We start from the raw sequence: 18828 nt of genomic DNA on the forward strand, positions 1-18828 counted from the left end.
GGGACCATAGAACTCTGCTTGTGCTGGCAGGGGTGTGTCTGTGCTCCAGCTGGCCAGCACCATAGAGGACTGCTCTTCTGAAAAGAGTGTCTTCACACATTTTCTTTCAAAAGAGTCTTTTGAAAGTAGGCGCTCTTCCTGAAACAGGAGTGGAAGAGCAATTTCGAAAGGCAGGCTGCGTTCTTTTGAAAGTCCTTTCCAAAGAATGTATTTTGCGTGTAGATATTGGCCGTGTCTACACGTGCCCCAAACTTCGAAATGGCCATGCAAATGGCCATTTCGAAGTTTACTAATGAAGCACTGAAATGCATATTCAGCGCTTCATTAGCATGCGGGCGGCAGCGGCGCTTCGAAATTGACGCTTCTTGCCGCCGCGCGGCGCTTCCCGACGGGGCTCCTTTTCGAAAGGACGCCGCCTACTTCGAAGTCCCCTTATTCCCATCAGCTCATGGGAATAAGGGGACTTCGAAGTAGGCGGGGTCCTTTCGAAAAGGAGCCCCGTTGGGACGCGCCGCGCGGCGGCAAGAAGCATCAATTTCGAAGCGCCGCTGCCGCCCGCATGCTAATGAAGCGCTGAATATGCATTTCCGCGCTTCATTAGTAAACTTCAAAATGGCCATTTGCATGGCCATTTCGAAGTTTGGGGCACGTGTAGACGTAGCCATTCTGTGGGATATTTTAAGAGAGGTCCTCCTTCTGAAAATTATTTAGAAAGACTTTCTAGTGTAGACGTGGCCAATGTGAAAAGTCCCAGTCATTTTAATCTCTCCTCATGCAGATGTTATTCCATACTCATCATTTTTTTGCTTCTAGCCATACCTTTTCCAATTCTAATATATATTTTGAGATTGAGTGACCACAACTGGATGCGGTATTCACTGTTTGTGTGTACTCTCAATTATACTGAAGGATTTTGATATTTTATCTTTATCTATCCTTTCTTTTTCCTAATGGTTCTTCACCTTGTTAGCTTTTTTGACTGACAGTGCACAATGAGTCGATGTTTTCAGAAACCATTCACAATCACTCCAATATCTCTTTCTTGAGTGGTAACAGCTAACATATAACTTTGTAAGTATATCTGCCAGTATCATTCTTTGTAATTATCAACACTGAATTTCATCCACTGTTTTGTTGCCAGTTTTGTGAGATTTTTTTTCTGGATACTCTTCAAGGACTGCTTTGGATTTTTCATAAAAGACAATGACTAAGCATCTGCCACCAAATTACTGACTGTGACCTCTGACGGTTTCCATCACTGTGGACATGATCGCTATCCTGCTTGTCATTCAGGCCTTTAGCATTGTGCATCACCTTCAACTAAAATGTTTTGCTAGAGCCTTATATCCAGGCTATGTCTAAATCTTGCTGATTCTTTCTGCTTAACTGCTCAAAAATAAGGCCCCTCTCATCCATCCAGTTAGAACTCATCCAACCTCTCTTCATCTTGTATTGATTTCTGCAACTTTTTTTCCTGCAATCTTGCCTCACTCATATCCATTCAGAGTGCTGCTGCAAAGTCAACCCCCCATCCTACCTGTCATCTCTTATTCACTATTTGAACTGTGGATGCTTATCTCTGATCAGCCCACAATACCAACTCCTATTGCTGAGTTTACAAAAATCAGCCCCTTTTGGAAAATTTTACAAACAACCAAGCATCTTTGTGCTTTCACCCATGCTTTCTCACATGCCTGGGAGGTGTACCCTGTAAAGTGCTGCAAGCTCCCTGGTTATACAAATTCAGAACCTTCCTCAATATTCTTTTTCCTACAAAAATATTTGATGAAAGTTAGGCTGTTAATATGCATAGCCCACTACCTATATTACTGAACAACACTGCCTTGTTGTGGGAGTAAAAGTGAACAATGTGTCATCTCTTGCTTTATTTTTAATTAGGATTGGCATATTGTTCAACTGACCAGTCAGATAACATCAGATGATCACCTATTATTCGACTACAGTGAAGTATTTCAGCAACAATACTGAGGCAAGCCACAACCTACCATTGTTATCAGTTGCCAGCTTACCTAAACATCTCGATCACTCACTGTGTATTATATGCTAATGTCACCTGCCATGAAAAAGCTGAACATCTCTATTGACTGGAATCTCTCAGAATAAGCACTTAACACTTATATGATACCCTAACTATGCTAAAAATAGTAATTATTCCTTTATATTTTAGAGCATCAGTTCATTACTTTTCATTTTCCTGTGTTTACAAAAACTAAAATTTAACTCAGTTATTTTCTTAAGCATAAGTATCTAAGGCTAAGCTTACTGGACACCATAAAGACACTTACTGTTCTGATACATCAGAACTTTAAAATAGTTGACTATTTTTGACATTGGATAATATCTGACCAATGTCTGGCTGTCAATGGACTGATTACTTTTGGACTAGTAAAATGGCCAACCTACACTGAGTAGTCAGGTGATTAGATTACTAGCAGCCAACTGAAATCCCATCTACACAAACATTGCCACTGTTTACTGCAACCATTGTGGCTGAGGTGGTGCTGATAACAATGGGAAAATTATGGCACAACAGCCTGGTGAAAAAAATACCTCATATCATTAAATATCAAGGTCAGTGGAATGCAATACACTTCTGCTGACAAAAATAACCAAAACAAAGAGCATATGTAACACTACCAAATGACATTTATTGTGAATCTAGCCTATTTACACCAAGCTTCATCCAACTATGTAACAATTCTCATTGATGGGGCCTCCTGATTTTATGAGATTTTATTAAACATAAGTGTCTTTAAATAGCCCTTGGGGAAAAATGGCTTAATTCTATCCGCAAAGCCTACAGACAATCTGTGGGAAGCTTCTGAATGGATTTGGTCTTGCCTAGGCAGCATGAAAGATCACTGACTACAAGTATCGGAGGGGTAGCCATGTTAGCCTGGATCTGTAATAGCAACGAAGGGTCCTGTGGCACCTTACAGACTAACAGAAAAGTTTGAGCATGAGCTTTCGTGAGCACAGACTCACTAATGAAGTGAGTCTGTGCTCACGAAAGCTCATGCTCAAAACTTTTCTGTTAGTCTGTAAGGTGCCACAGGACCCTTCGTTGCTGACTACAACAAGAGAGTTCAGTTATGTTCGCCTCTTGTTTCACTAAGGTTTGGGGGAGAAAACTGGGAAATTAGTCAACTGGTTCAAATGAAAATCTGACACAACCTTCAGCAGGAATTTGAGGTGAGACTTAAGAGTCACCTTATCTTTATGAAACACTATAAAATGGACTTGCCATAAGGGTCTAAATTTAATCTATCCTATAATAGATGCTAGTTATGGATACTAAAATGTCAGTATTCAAAGACTAGTGGAGAAAAGGTGAGAATAAAAGCAGTTCACTAGGGGCTCAAAACAGAGTTCCATTAAACCAGAAAACATTATGTTGATGCCTTAGAAAACACCAGCTTTCAGACTGAAGGTAAAATAAAGCCACAGAGATGCAGGGCTGGAAGGGATCTCAGGTCATCTAGTCCAGATTCCTGTGCCGAGGCAGGACTAAGTATACCTAGACCATTCCTTACAGGAGTGGGCAATAATTATGGGGCCACACTCCAAGATTTTGGTAAGTGGACAAAGGCCACACTTTTCTATAGAGGTGGTGTGAAATTGGGACAGAGGTCGGGCACAGAAAAGAGCTCAGGCTAGAGGATTATGGTGCCAGAGAGGGCCTGGGCTCAGAAAGGGAGTTGTGACCTAGGGCAGAGAGGAGAGGGATATGGAGAGTTTGGGTGGTGACTGGGGCAGCAGATCAAGTGGAGGGTTAGGGAGTGGATAAGGGTGCAGGAAAAGATTCTTGCCTGCAGGAGCAGAGTACTGCACCTGCCCCCCAGCACAATCTCTCAGCTCCCATTTTCTGTAAATCAGCCAAAGGAGCAGCCTGTCACTTCTTAACAATGTGGGCCTGCTCTGTGCCTTAGGGGCCAGTGGGACAGGCTGTGAGCCGGACTGAAAGGCTTGGGCTGTACCCAGCCTGCAGGCCATATCTTGCCCTCCCCTAGTCTAAATCTCTTAAAATCCTACAGTGGCAAGAATTCCTAAAAATGTTTTGGAAGCCTACCGTAGTGCTTAATTATCCTTCAAGTGAGAAAGCTTCACCTAATATTTAACTTACACTACTTTACTGCAAACTAAGACCATTACTTCTTGTCCTACCTACAGTGGACATGCAGAACAAATTATCGTAGTCCTCTTTCGAATCGTCCTTAGTATAAATGAAGATTTATCAGGTACTCGGCCTCTTCTCAATAGTCAACTTACATAATGTTTTTAATCTATCATCCAAGATAAGGTTTTCTAAACTTATTATTTTTGTTGCTTTTTCCACATCTTAGAGTGTCGCACCCAGAACTGAACAAAATACTCCAGCTGAAGCCTCACCAGTACCAAGAAAAGTGAGAAAGCTACCTCTCACACCTTACAAATGACAATCCTGTTAACATATGTCAAAATATTGGTCTTTTTGCCACCATGACACATTGTTGACTCATTTGTGATCCGCTGTAACTCAGATCCTTTTCTTCAGTATTACTACAGTTATTCTCCATTTTCCACAAGTACATATGATTTTTCCTTGCTAAGTGCACTACTTCACATTTATCTTCATTGAATTTCATCTTAATTTCAGAGCACTTCCCAAAAATGCTTATAATCCTTCCCAGTTCACGTCTTTCACAAATTTTATAATCAGCTTCATTAATAACTTAGGGTGAAGTGAAAAGAATGCCTGTTTTGGGTCTGGCCATGGCCATAGGCCCATTAGATGTGTGTTCCCAATTTGACAGTACCCACCTCAGAGTAATTTCATCATGATCACATTTCTGTAGTTTATGAGAATGTCATGTTAGACAGCTTTTGATTTAAGTATAACTTTTGATGCAATCAACTTTACTGCTCTCTCCTATCAACTAGGACAGCAACCCTGTCCAAAATTGATATTAGGTTGATTTGGAATGATTTGTTCCTGATAAATCCTTGCTGGCTATTACTTCCCATCTTATTACCCTCTCGGTATGTACACAGCAACTGCTAAATGATGTGTTTCATTCTCTTTCAAGGCATCAGAAATGGCTGATTCATCTACCAGTCCCTAGCTTCTTTTCCATTCCCCTCCCCCACCCTTTCTAAATATATGTACAGGTTGAACCTCTCTCTTCTGGCACTGCTGGCACCTCACCTGTGTCAGACGAGGGAATTTCCCAGACCAGGGAGGTCAGTATTTTCTAGCACATTACAAAACGCTTCTACTACTTACTGGGCTCTTAAATTACATTTGGGGGTAAATTACAGCTAAATAACAGCACAGAACACTGAAAGCCAGAAATGGAGGCTGTAAACAAGCTTCATGGGACTGCAGGAAGCTTGTTCACACCCATGATGAAGTGGTTGTCTGGCTAATTAAAATCATGTCCAATTACAGAGTTTGCCAACAAGAGAGTTCTGGATTAGAGAGGTTCAACCTGTACTACATTTGTCCTTCTCCAGTCCTCTGGGACCTCACCAGTCTTCCATGAGTTCTCAGACAATTGCTAACAGTTCCAAAGGTGCATCAGCTAGTTCCTAAGTGCTCCATGTTAAATTCTGTTTGCCCCTGCCATCTTGAATATATCTATCTTATCTAAATGTGATTTAATATGTTATTTTCCCTGCTTTGGGATTGTGTTCCTTCCCCCTTGTTGTTATTATTTCTTGTGTTAAGCATCTACAGCATGGGTGTCCAACCTTTTGGCTTGCCTGGGCCGCATTGAGTGAAGATAGTCTTGGGCCGCATACAAAATATATAATATAGTTAATGTATATAAATCACATAATAATGTTAAAAGTTTACGATCTTGTGGGGCCACATTACTACCTGTCCAGGGCTGCATGCGGCCCGTGGGCCGCAGGTTGGACACACCTGATCTACAGGGTGAACCTCCCTGGTTGAGCACAGTTGGTACTCGACAGATCCCAAACAAGAGAATTTGCCAGACCAGGGGAAGTCTGCTGCCAGGTGGCCCTATGCTCCTGAGTGCTACCACGAACCCAGCCCAGGCCTTCTGGGATTGCTCTGGGTCTGGCTCCTTGTTCTGCCACAGGGCAAGCAGGGCGTTGCAGCTCACACCGGCCTGGCCCCACAGATGCCAACTCTGGTTAGGCTGCCAGACACCAGGCTGCAGATGCTGATTCTGCCCCAACCCTTGGGTTCTCTGGTCCTGGAACATCTCTGGTCCAGTACAAGAAAGTCTAGGATTTGAGAGATGCAACCTGCACTCTCAATGCATCTTTTTAGTTAAGTTTGAAACAAATCAGCATTAAACACTTCAGCTTTCCTGATACCTTTATTAGCTCTCCTCACAGACAGCATGTCTATATTATTCCCTGCATTGATAGGCAGTGATAGATTTAGTGGGGAGGAGGGTCAGTATATCTAGGACAGATACAAGGAAATTGACTTCCAATCACTCTCCCGTTGTATCTGGTACACTACCAGAAGGAGAAGCATAGGTGGAGTCAATGGGAGAGTGTCAGCTGTCGTTCCAGTGAAGACACGGTGGTAAGTACATCTAAGTATGTTGCCTTCAGCTACATTTTTTCACATAGCTGAAGCTCCATAACTGAGATCAATGGCCCAGGGTAGTGCAGACTACGCCTAAGTAGCGGATTACACTTTATCTCTCTCCTGTTTTTAATGTATTTAAGAATCTCTTTTTACTGCTTTTTATGTCCCTTGCTACTTGTAATTCATTTTGTACCTTCACATCTGACTTTTTTTCCCTATATTCATAGGGGAATATGCAGACATTGCTGATAAATATACTCTCATAAAGCTGATAAAATCCCAAATGTTTAGAAGATAGTAAATACCAGAACAGAAAAACACAGGCTTCCATAGAAGACAGGTGACAATACAATGCCTAAAAAGAAAATATCTTCTATTTTCATATGTAAATGAGCCAATTAAAATTTCTTCTGCTATGTACCAAGGTGAAGAATGGGATTTTTTTTTTTTTTTGGTACAACCTCCATTAGAGTCTCCGTGTGACCTGGCATATGATGCAAAAGGCCTCGAAAAAATCCTAAAACATTCAACTGTCTAGGAGAAGAAAGGATAACTGCCTCTTTGGTCAAGGTGGACTATGTTGCTCTTGGAATTAATATTCTATTTCCTTCAGGTATTCTTCCACAGACACATTCCTGCTGGTGGAGTCCAAGGCTGTAGATACTGATCCTCTTGAATAGACCTACAAGATCTCATGGAGGAGAGATATTTAATTCTAGAGATGGGCAGTTGAGGAAGGTTTCCTATTTGGTTGTCCCCAAGGAGCTCAGTAAGACCAAGACGAAATGGTTTTAAATGTAAGAGCCAACAGGCTGTATCAGTGGAAACAAGAGTGGATGTTTCTTATGAAGTCCAGAAAAGGTGGAGAGTGTACTCTATTGAAGATGCTTCTTGTTATATTTCTGGTTCACTCTCCCAGACATATCTTCAGTAGATTTCCAAGAATTTCTGATTCATCATGCTGTCTTACTTTCTGGACTCAAAACCCCCTTTCCTCTGATTCATTCTCAGCCAACTTCTTGCATTCCATTCCCACCCCCCATATTTATCCTCTACTCAACATAGTTTCTGACGTCCTCTTCACTATACCTGATCACCTTCTAAAGCCAGTTTTTTTTCAACCTTACACACTCAATCCTCACAAAAGTTGAGGAGAGAAAGGAAAATTTAGCTAGTTGTACAACAGAAAAGCAGGAGGATAAGCTTGACAAGGTATGAAGAAGAATTCTATAACTGGATGCTAGACCATACTTCCAAAGTTATTGGTCAATCCATCAGTACTACTAGTACATTTCAAAATTGTGACAGATGAGAGTTTACAGATCCCTCTATGAGAGAAAGAGCTAAGAACATTTTTCTCCTATGTTAAAACCTTCAAAAACTGTTGTTTAGAAGACTTCAGATTGGTAAATTAGAGTGCTATCAGACAAGATTTAAATACATGGAATATATATATTGCAAACCAAAAGTGAATGAGAAACAGAGATTGTTTGAAACTAACATCTCTTCCTTACGTAAGAGCAGAACTCCTAATATAAAAAACTGAGATGTTACTGTGAACAACACTTATATTTCCTTGGTTTTTTTTTTCCTATAACCACAGCAATTTACAGAAGAAAAGCATTGCAGAACACATTGGTCTAGAATCTGCATAAACCATACAGTTACATCTACGTGATGTAATGAAGTTGCAGAGTGCATTTACTCTGAGTAGGACCAGTTCCTTCAGCTTGTAGCATAGTTTCCTTTTTATTGATTCCAACCTTGATGAGTTTTAGCCCAAGTACTCACTCTTACGAGTTCATTTGTCTATTGAAATTCTCAAGCCAGGAAGCACTGACACAACGACGCTCCAATTTCCTGAACTTTGTGGGATATTTTTCTTCAGCTTGCCCAGAAGGTGGTTATCATCATCATCATCATCATCATCAACAAATATGGGCTCAGTACCTGTTGGTGCCTGATGTCTCTCTCACTACTTCCTTCAACCTTTCCCTGTCAAGTGTGGAGTGGCTTAGTTTCTGTAAACTAGCTTCGCAACAATCTACTATATCTACCCTTTCTCTGTGGGGTCTGCCTCTCCTATCTGAACCATCTGTTATGCTGAATACCAGGTTCTTGACTTTTCATTTGTCATTCATTCTGCAAATATGCCCAAATAGCTTTCACTTGCATTGTAGAACCTTCTGCAGTAGGTTCTCTTTCAGCTGTTTCTTGCTATATAATTCCTCATTGGTGACCTTCTGCATCCATCCTATTCTCATGATCTTTCTAGAGCAACTCCTCACAAATGCCTACCCTTCACTTTGAATCCTTCATTATCACCCACGTCTCACATCCATACAACATGCTGCAGAATAAATGTTTTCAAGATGCTTGGCTTCGTTTCTAAGCTAACCGTTTTGCTTTTCCAGATCTTATCCATCGCCTTCAACTCGCTCTTGCTTTTGCTATTCTAGTTGCTATTTCCTTCTTAAGGACTAGATTATGTGTTACGTTGCTCCCCAGATATGTGAGCTTCTCTAGTTCAATCCCATCTATACTGATCTTCCTTCCTATTCCCTTATCTCCAAATACCATTGTTTTTCTTTTATTGATGTTTATAATCAGTCCATACCACTTCCTTCCTCATTTAGCACCTGCACCGTTCTCAATAGCTCCTCCTCATCTTCCTTAATGATAACTATATCACCCACAAACCTCGAGTTGTTAATTCTTGTCTTGTGCACAGATATCCCTTCTACCTCTTCACTGATCTTGTCCATCACTCTCTCTAGATGCATGATAAAGATAATCGGCAATATCAGCTCTCCTTGTTTCATACCTCTACTTGTTCTAAGCCAACCTCCCAACTTTCTGCATGTTCTCATCACTGCCTCTGCATTGTCACTGATATCCTTCAACAACTGTATCAGTCTGACGTCCTTCGTATGTCAAGTCTAAAAATGTAGCTCTGTTGCATTTACTGTGCTATATCTACCAAAGCATCTTTTCAGATTTGACAAGTTCCACAAAGCTTCTGAAATAATTCTTTAAGCTGTCTAAGTCGATACACTAATGAGCTACACTAATTTACAGTGTTCACCATGGACACGTTCTAGAATTTATTTTGTAACAAAAGTTCTAAGAAATGTTAGTTTTAAATAGATCAAATAAATACTGTTCAGCTCCAGTTTTTAACTTACCATTTTTACTATGTCAGCATAAGCTGACTCAACAATCACTCCACGAGTTGTTGAAACATATTCAACCAGTTCATTCAATGTAGCTCTCTTAATTTCTTTGTTTTTGAGGTCAGAAACAGAGTCCATGAAGTCAAACAGTATACAACACTGCTGCAACTTCTGACAAAAGAGGTCTTGCTGGTCAGTTGAATTGGCATCTATAAGCAAAAGAGAAAAAGCCACTTAAATGGTTAGAAATTGAAAAGTGCTGATTTCTAAATTTCATAACAGCCATAACGTGCATGAAATACCTGCCTTAGTATTAATAATGAAGACTAATTGACCTCCTTTGCTTGTCACCCACAATGTTCAACCTTGTCATATCTAAAACCAAAATTGTTTGTCACACGAATATGAAATTTAACTGAGGTTTTGATAGTATACCCATAATGATTAAGAGATTAAATAGGAAATATATCAAATAAATTACTTCTAAAAAAAACCAAAACTAATGTGTTTTACACAAAATGTTTTAAGCAAGTAACAAGCTTCCTCCCCTATGAAACTAACCACCTCAGTCATCTATTTGTGCCATTCCATCCACTAATTCTTTACTATATTGTCTATTTAAAAATTTAAAAACCTGCTGGGCACATACCCTGTCTTTTTACACATATGTGAAGTTCCTGCTAAAATGTATCAATAAAGAATTGACTCCAGTATTTCCCAGAAATTATTTTATCCTGGATTTTCACAATTAATGAATTAATATTTTTCACTATTTAAATTCTCCAATTTGCGATCACTTAAGATCATATGTTTAACATGACTGACAAGATTTTAATAAGGCATCAGTTTTTGTATATCCTCCCAGCCTGCTACAAAGCAAAATTCATCCATTAATACTGCAATTTGGATCTCCGGCAGAGTAAGTTTTTATAGTTTGTGTCTAAATAACTCAATCTTATAAAAAAAGATTGCTGGAAAAAAATGTTTTTCCTCAAAATATTGTGACCCTTTGAATTTTTCATACAACAGCATAAAAAGCAGGCATAGTTCTTGTGGTTAAGTGATAAAACAATTTAATTTCACACTATGTAAGTAGATGCAACAGTAGGAAAAATGTCCCTTGTCTCACTGATCATTGTTTGTATTGTGACATCATCAGTGTGGAAGACTCCCCTGCTCTGTCAGTCGGTAACATAAAGATGTGCCTTGCTGAAGAATTTTTATTCATATTTCTTTATCTGGGCACACAGGCATGCTTACTCAACTAAGAGTTTTCAGAAACGGAAAGTGAATGTAGTTAACCTATGCTACCTTGACTGTTTGATCAACATAGGCAAGTCCAGTGGAGTGTCTATACTGATATTGCTACATAAGAGGCAAGTCAAAAGAAAGAAAAACTTCTTTAGTAACTGCTTTGCTGCAGATATATAGAGAATTCTTACTCTTGCAACACATGCTACCTGAGTGAGCCAGGAAGGAAAACTTCCCTTGCTTTTAATGTTTTTGGCCTCTGCAGTCAGGCCAGCTGAAAGGCTTTGTCCTTCTGAGCATACATTAATCTTCAGTCTTGGAAGCAGTCAGAGCTTTCCTTTTTTGGATTAACACCCAGAGACCAGCTACTCCAATATAGGCCCAAAAAAGCCAAGAACAGAATACCACTGGTCATCACCTATAGCCCCCAATGCAAAGCACTGCAATGAATTATTAAAGACCTACAACCTATCCTTAATCAGGATGCCACACTCCAGGTGACAGGCCTGTTCTCTCCTACAGACAACCTCCCAACCTTATGAGGATTCTCACCAACAGCCACAGTCTATACCGCAGGAACACCACTCCTAGGACTTTTCCTTGCAACAAAGCCCGATGTCAGCTTTGTCCACATATCTTTTCTGGAGATACCATCACTGGACCTAACCAGGTTATTCACAGAATCACAGGCAGGACTTGAGGCACACCCAAGGACGTGGGCAATCAGGTGATGGCACCTGGATAGGTACAGGCAGAAGCGAAGACTCACCCCTGGACATGCACTGAGGGGCAGAAGTCTCAGTGAATCCTGGGGAAGGTCATCATTTCTGGGCCACCCACTACATATCAGAGTCAATGAAGGACCAACCAGCACCAGATCACCCCGGGTGAATCCAAGAGGATGGGGCTCAGTGCATGGGATGCAGGGGCATTAGGACTACAGGCCCCAGTAGTATCTGGTACCTTCTGCACCAAGGATGCTGCCATCAATGGAGTTGGTGCCAATGACTTGGGCATCTTGGAGGCATGCACTGGAGACTGGAAGCAGTGCTGTGCCAGCAGTTTTGGGTGAGTCAAGCCCTTCCTTGGTGCTGAGCCAGGAGGCAAGGATTGCATACCATGAGCCAAGCATGGAGGTGCGGAGCCTTGCCACAGCAGCTGAAGTGCCGACTCCATGAGAGCTGCTGGAGTTGTGGGTCTTGAAACACCTACAGATAAGGCACTTATCTGCTTCAGGAGTTTCACCCAAACAACACAGGCAGGAGTTGTGATGGTCACTCGTTGGCACAGACCTTAAACAGTCGGAGCACTTAAAGCCCTGTGACTTTGTGATTTTGTCCTCACCCACAACTATTTCAGATTTGGGGACAAACTATACCTTCAAATCAGTGGCACTGCTATGGGCACCCGCATGGCCCCACAGTATGCCGACATTTTTATGGCTGACCTGGAACAACGCTTCTTCAGTTCTTGGGGCCAAGCGCCCCTCCTCTACCTGCACTACACTGATGATGTCTTCATCACCTGGACCCATGGGAAGGAGGCTCTTGAAGAGTTCCACCGTGATTTCAACAGTTTCCACCACACCATTAACCTTAGCCAAGAAATTCACTTCCTGGACACTACTGTGCAGATAAGCGATGGTCATATAAGCACCACCCTATACCAAAAACCCACGGACCGCTATGCTTATCTACATGCTCCAGATTCCATCCAGGGCATACTACACGATCCACTGTTTACAGCCAGGCACTACGGTACAACCATATTTGCTCTGACCCATCAGACAGAGACAAACATATACAAGACCTTTACCAAGCTTTCCCCAAACTACAATACCCACCTAAGGAAGTGAGGAAACAGATTGACAGAGCCAGACAGGTACCCAGAAGCCACTTGCTACAAGACAGGCCTCGTAAGGAAGACAAGAGAACACCACTGACCACCACATACAGCCCCCACCTAAGGCCTCTCCAGCGCATCATCAGTGATCTGCAACCCACCCTGAACAATGGTCTTTCACTCTCACATACCTTGGGAGGCAGGCCTGTCCTCGCCTACAGACAGCTTGCCAGCCTTAAACAAATCCTTTGCAGCCACTACAAATCATAAATCAGTGACTCTACACCTGGAACCAGCCCCTGCAACAGTCCTTGCTGCCAGCTCTGCTCACATATCTACACCAGTGACATCACAGGACCTAACATCAATCATACTATTAGGGGCTCCTTTACCTGTACATCTACTAATCTAATATATGCCATCATGTGCCAGCAATGCCCCACTGCAATTTACAATGGCCAAACTGGACAGTCTCTCCATAAAAGAATACATGGACATAAATCAGATATCAGGAACGGTAATGTACAGAAGCCGGTGGGTGAAAACTTCAATCTCCCTGGACACTCAATGACAGATTTAAGGGTGACAGTTCTGAAAGAAATTTCAAAAATCAAACGGAAAGAGAAATCTCCGAGCTGCAATTCATTTGCAAATTTGACTCCATTAACCATGGATTAAACAGAGACTGGGAGTGGCTCGCAGCTTACAAAACCAGCTTCTCTGCCTTCGGCTTTAATATCTCCCCATTAGACTCTGTCAAAGGCTCACATCCCCCTGTCTGATCTAACTTGTTTTTTCCTCTTTTGATAAGTACTATTGATACTGGGCCATTTCCACCTTGTTGAATAGACCTTGTCAGCTCTGGCCCTCCCTTTTACTGGGACCCCACCCTTTAAATACCCCTCTGAAACCACTCCCCCACTCATGCATCTCATGAAGTGGATCTTTGCCCACGAAAGCTTATGCTCCAAAACATGCTCACCTTGATAATTTTTTTCTGATTTGTCAACCATGATTACTGTTTTTGGTTCTCTATGCCTTAAATATCGAGTCTGTTCTGGTATGGCTATGGTCTGAAGAAGTGGGTCTGTCCCACAAAAGCTCACCTAATAAATTATTTTGTAAGTGCTACTTTACTGCTTTTTTGTTCCAAAATATGCGTCAGTCAATAAGGTGCCACAAGACTTCTTGTTCTTGACGCTACAGACTAACAAGGCTCTCTCTCTGACACTTAAAGCCCTGGAATCTTTTCATCCCTAAGCCCCTGAAGGGGAAAATGGTAGGAGGAGAAAGACTTCCTTATCAAGGGAGACAAACTGAGCCAAAAACAATGATTATGCTAAACACAGCTATTTACAACAATTTGCACAGACAAGGGTAGGGATCTAAGGCATAGCAACAGGTATTTGACTAGAACAATGCAACAGCCATCACAGGCAGTAAGAAGAGAACTGAGGGGTGCCAGGTCCTCTGGATCATGTATAGACTCTGCATAGGCATGCTAGGGGGGTACCCCAGCTGACCAGTTGCTAGTTGCTTTTCAACAGCTGTGCATGCTAACTTAAATAAATATGAACAAGCACTCAAAGAATCTGAAGATACTTTCAGTTTAATGTAGGAGTTAAAAATCTGAAATACAATGGTGAGAAACTATGCTTCTAAAAAATTAAAGTAAAGCAGAAAGTTAACACACGCCACATTGCTCCACTATATTCTTAGTGTCAACATATTCTGGTAGTAGGAGAAATATATTTATCTTGGCCAGTGCTTTTTTCCCCTACCCGCCCCCCCTTGAGGAAAAAAAAAAAAAAGGTGCTGGTACTCAAGTCTGATGGTTCCTCATAGGAGTTGAGTGTTCAATTTTAATGCCCCACTCCCATGCTGCTGTGGGACTGGCAGTGAAAATTTTTTCTGGTGTTCTAACAGAAAAAAGGTGCTGGAAGTCCAGCCCAGTGCGTGCCACCAGAAAAAAAAAAAAAACCACCTTGATCTGTGTGTGTATTTTGTATGACACCAAGATAATAAAGTAAGGTGGGGGGGACTTCCTAAATGTTCTAGTTGCACAGATGGACTCCATTACTTAAACTCACTATAAAACCAATTCATATATTCACTATACAAATTTTTCAACATGACTTTTTCCTGATGAGACTAACAAACTAGCTAGGTTAAAAATCCTTAATTTTTAAAGCATTTACTTTCTAAAAGTAAATCAGGTCTACAATTTTGTATTATTTGCTCAGAACTTCTGTTTAAATATGGTTTTCAGACAGGTAGCTAAACATTTGCCCTGCTGTAGAGTAACTGCGTATCCATTAGCTTCAGTTAACAGTTGAGCCATAAAGCTATACTGACTGGAAGCATTCAAGTAAGTAGTACAGTGTAAGCCACCTAGCACACTTGAAAACTTAAAATCTTGAAAAATTTTAGATTTTTACTGAAGGTCACAGTTGAAACAAAATTTGAAGCCTCAGAGAGAGAGTAATTAGAATGTGTTTTAATAGATATATTAAAATGAGAGTCAGGCTAAAATTTATTATTTTTGTTATAAAATTGCAAAATATTATAAACACAATTTTTCAACAGTGCCCATGTCATTGTTACAGCAACGAAGGGTCCTGTGGCACCTTATAGACTAACAGAAAAGTTTTGAGCATGAGCTTTCGTGAGCACAGACTCACTTCATCAGATGCTGGTCTTGGAAATCTGCAGGGCCAGGTATAAATAAGCCAGAGCAAGGATGGGGATAACAAGGTTAGCTCAGTCAGCAAGGGTGAGGCTTACTACCAGCAGTTGATCTGGAGGTGTGAACACCAAGGGAGGGGAAGCTGCTTTTGCATTTAGCCAGCCACTCAGTCTTTTGTTTAAGCCTGGGCTGAGGGCGTCGAATTTGCAGATGAATTGTAGCTCAGAAATGGCTGGCTAAATACAAAAGCAGTTTCCCCTCCCTTGGTGTACACACCTCCAGATCAACTGCTGGTAGTAAGCCTCACCCTTGCTGACTGAGCTAACCTTGTTATCCCTACCCTTGCTCTGGCTTATTTATACCTGGCCCTGCAGATTTTCAAGACCAGCATCTGATGAAGTGAGTCTGTGCTCACGAAAGCTCATGCTCAAAACTTTTCTGTTAGTCTATAAGGTGCCACAGGACCCTTCATTGCTGTTACAGATCCAGACTAACACGGCTACCCCTCCGATACGTCAATGTTAACATATTTGGAAGCAAAAGGCAAATCTGATTTTAATTAAGTTACATCTTAAGTAGAACATTTATTATTAGTTCTAAAAAGCATGAAGTCTTCCCACTCTTGTGGTTTTCATGATCTTCCTCATCTCCCAGTAGAAAGTTTCTACTGATAGAAATTTTCTATACATAATCTTTGAACTGTTTACCAGAGATGTTAGCTAGATGCATATATAAAAAAAGATTTGAAGGCTGGGGAAATCGACAGCAAGATCCAGGAACAGTGTCTTGGGAAAGACCACATTAGTCTTCTTCCTATGAGGGCTGGAAAAACGAAAAAAAGACTGTGGCATTTCACCAAAAATGTTGGGTTTCCTTCTTGGGAATTAAATCCTTCTATAAGATGCTAGCAAACCATAAAGCCATATCATATATCACATATGGTAAAGCCAAATTACATCTCTATTCTACTTCTTAAAACCAGTGAAAGAAGAAAATCCACTCATGGTTTGTCAGACACACGAAAGAGGGCAAAATTAGATTTAGAACATTATTTATGAAGCAGACAAATCTGAACATAATTTTACACAGAAAGGATGATTACATGGCAATTCATTTCGTGTGCCTATGACAGAGGATCTACCTAGTCTTCACTTTCAAATACAGAAATGGAAGGTGAAAATTATAAAATTTTAGAAACAAATATTTATAATTAGTTTACCATGCACTTGGTTTCTATAGTGATCATGGTATATTAATACCAATAAGTAAAAATAGCCATAAGCCCTTGAGCTTTTGCCTCTCTTTGCTACCACACCACAGACCACTTTTGACTTAATGAATGTCATAGTCCCAGAATCCCTTATTTCTGTGTATACTCTATCAGAAAATCCTCATTTCATTTTCTATCTTTCTACTTCCTCACTCCCTCATATTTTCTCTCATCCTATACCACCTGATGTCGTCATCTCCCAATGCTCCAGAAATAACCAGTAAGTATGGAACCAGCGAGTAAGCTACTTAAATCCAAAACCCCACCCCTTAAAACTTCAAGTTTTAGAACAAAGAATTTATTGCTTCTGCAACCCTGCAAAGTCTGAAAAAGACAAGGTTAATAGAGATGGCGAACCAAATATATGAGTCCTTTTAACTTTTCAAAGAACAATTTCTTTAAGTCTGCAAACAAGCAGAGATACATAATCTCGGTAGAAAAAAAATGTTAATGTTGATTTAGTGTTGCTGGATTTTATCAGCTAAGCATAACTTGAATCTTATATAAATTCAAGCATATCAGGTACAAAACCCTACTGTTTAATAGGAATATTCAGTTGAGTAACCTGAAATAAACCAGAAAAAGGTAATTACCATTCCTCTCACTGTTCTGTTCTATCCCCATTAAGTTTTGAACTTTTGCTGCTTTAAAAAAAAGCAACACAACTCACCAACCATTCCATATTAATTCAAAAAAGGAAGGTGTTGCCTCCGTTAGAATGTACTCCGTTACCATTCAGGCAAAAATGATAAAATGAATACTAAGTTTGTGTACTGAAATGCTTCCAGGTTCACCACAGCATCTCATTTTACCCTGAAAGTTCAAATATCAGGGTATTATTATACTGTATTACCTGTTATGATATAGTAATTTGGTGCGGAGCTAGTCTACAGAAACTAAGCTACTCTGCACTGAACAGGGAAAGATGAAAGGAATAGTGAGAGAGGCCTCAGACACCAACAGGCACTGAGTCCCTGGTTGTTGATAATGATGATCTGTTAGCCATCTACCAATCTTAATTCATTGTAAGCAGCTGAAAGTTCAGTGAGCTTTAAAAAAAAAAAAAAAAAAAAAAATCACTACCATCTTTTTTTAGAAGAATTCAACCTACACTTTGGCAATTCTGCACTGTAATTGTATACAAAAAGGTTGAACTTAGAATAAAAGAATAACTCAATATTTTATTGTGACACACAGTTAAGTAGTACTGAGCTTTTGACAGTCATCCCTGAATGAAAATTTATGAATTTAGGATCCCCCCTATTATTCTACAATGGATTGTTTGAGTAAATATCACATCATAGCAGCACTATACTAACACATCACAGTGATATGCTGCGGATACGATCCAAAGAGGCTAATTTAGGAAACTTGCTCAGCAGTACAAGACATGTAGCTTTTCTTGGCATTGCCCCTAAAATGACAGCAGTCCTCACATGGGATTCTGAGATCTATTTTCACTTATAGTACCCAAAACTCAGTCAGGCTCTTATAAAATAGTTTAGAAAGCACGTAAGAGCTGTAATTGTAATCCAATTTAGTTACTGACCATATCAGTGAAGAAAATGAGTCCTATACTCAAATTAAAAAACTCTCCAATTGTAATTTAATTAGTGTAAATCAAGACATCTGAGGTGTCCTAGTGATTAAATTGTACATACAAAGCCAACTGTAGAAGCAAAAACCACACACAATTTCACTGGTTGCATTTTTAAAAACTGCAACCCATATAAGATGCTCTTGTGAAGCTAGTTCTGCCAACTCAATATGCTACCTGCTCCATGACTAGGCCTTAGTGCATAATTCTCATTTGGCAGAGGGGTACGTTTATCCTGGTTTTGGTCTTTTAAATGAGAGGACACCACTGTAGTCGCCAAATGGAATGTCAGGAATCACTTGTTAGACAGTGGTGTTAACTGTGCTAAGGCCTGGCCTGTAAACTTTCTGCCGCTTTAACAATGCACTTATAGTTAAAGCAGCAGCCCCACAGCATAGACACACTTATAGCACTATTTTAAAACAAACACTGTGTGCA

The 18828-nt window shown here is 40.5% G+C and overlaps 1 protein-coding gene across 1 annotated transcript in view; it reads right to left on the minus strand.

Annotated features, from left to right (window-relative positions):
• Positions 1 to 18828, minus strand: part of PPP2R5A (protein phosphatase 2 regulatory subunit B'alpha) — a 109355-nt gene that overhangs the window by 73573 nt on the left and 16954 nt on the right. Inside the window, exon 2 of the mRNA XM_074990005.1 lies at positions 9757 to 9953. Within this exon, the coding sequence (XP_074846106.1) occupies positions 9757 to 9953 (197 nt within the window). The remainder of the gene's footprint in view (positions 1 to 9756; positions 9954 to 18828) is intronic.

This window comes from Carettochelys insculpta, chromosome 3, assembly GCF_033958435.1.
Source record: "Carettochelys insculpta isolate YL-2023 chromosome 3, ASM3395843v1, whole genome shotgun sequence".
NCBI lineage: Eukaryota > Metazoa > Chordata > Testudines > Carettochelyidae > Carettochelys > Carettochelys insculpta.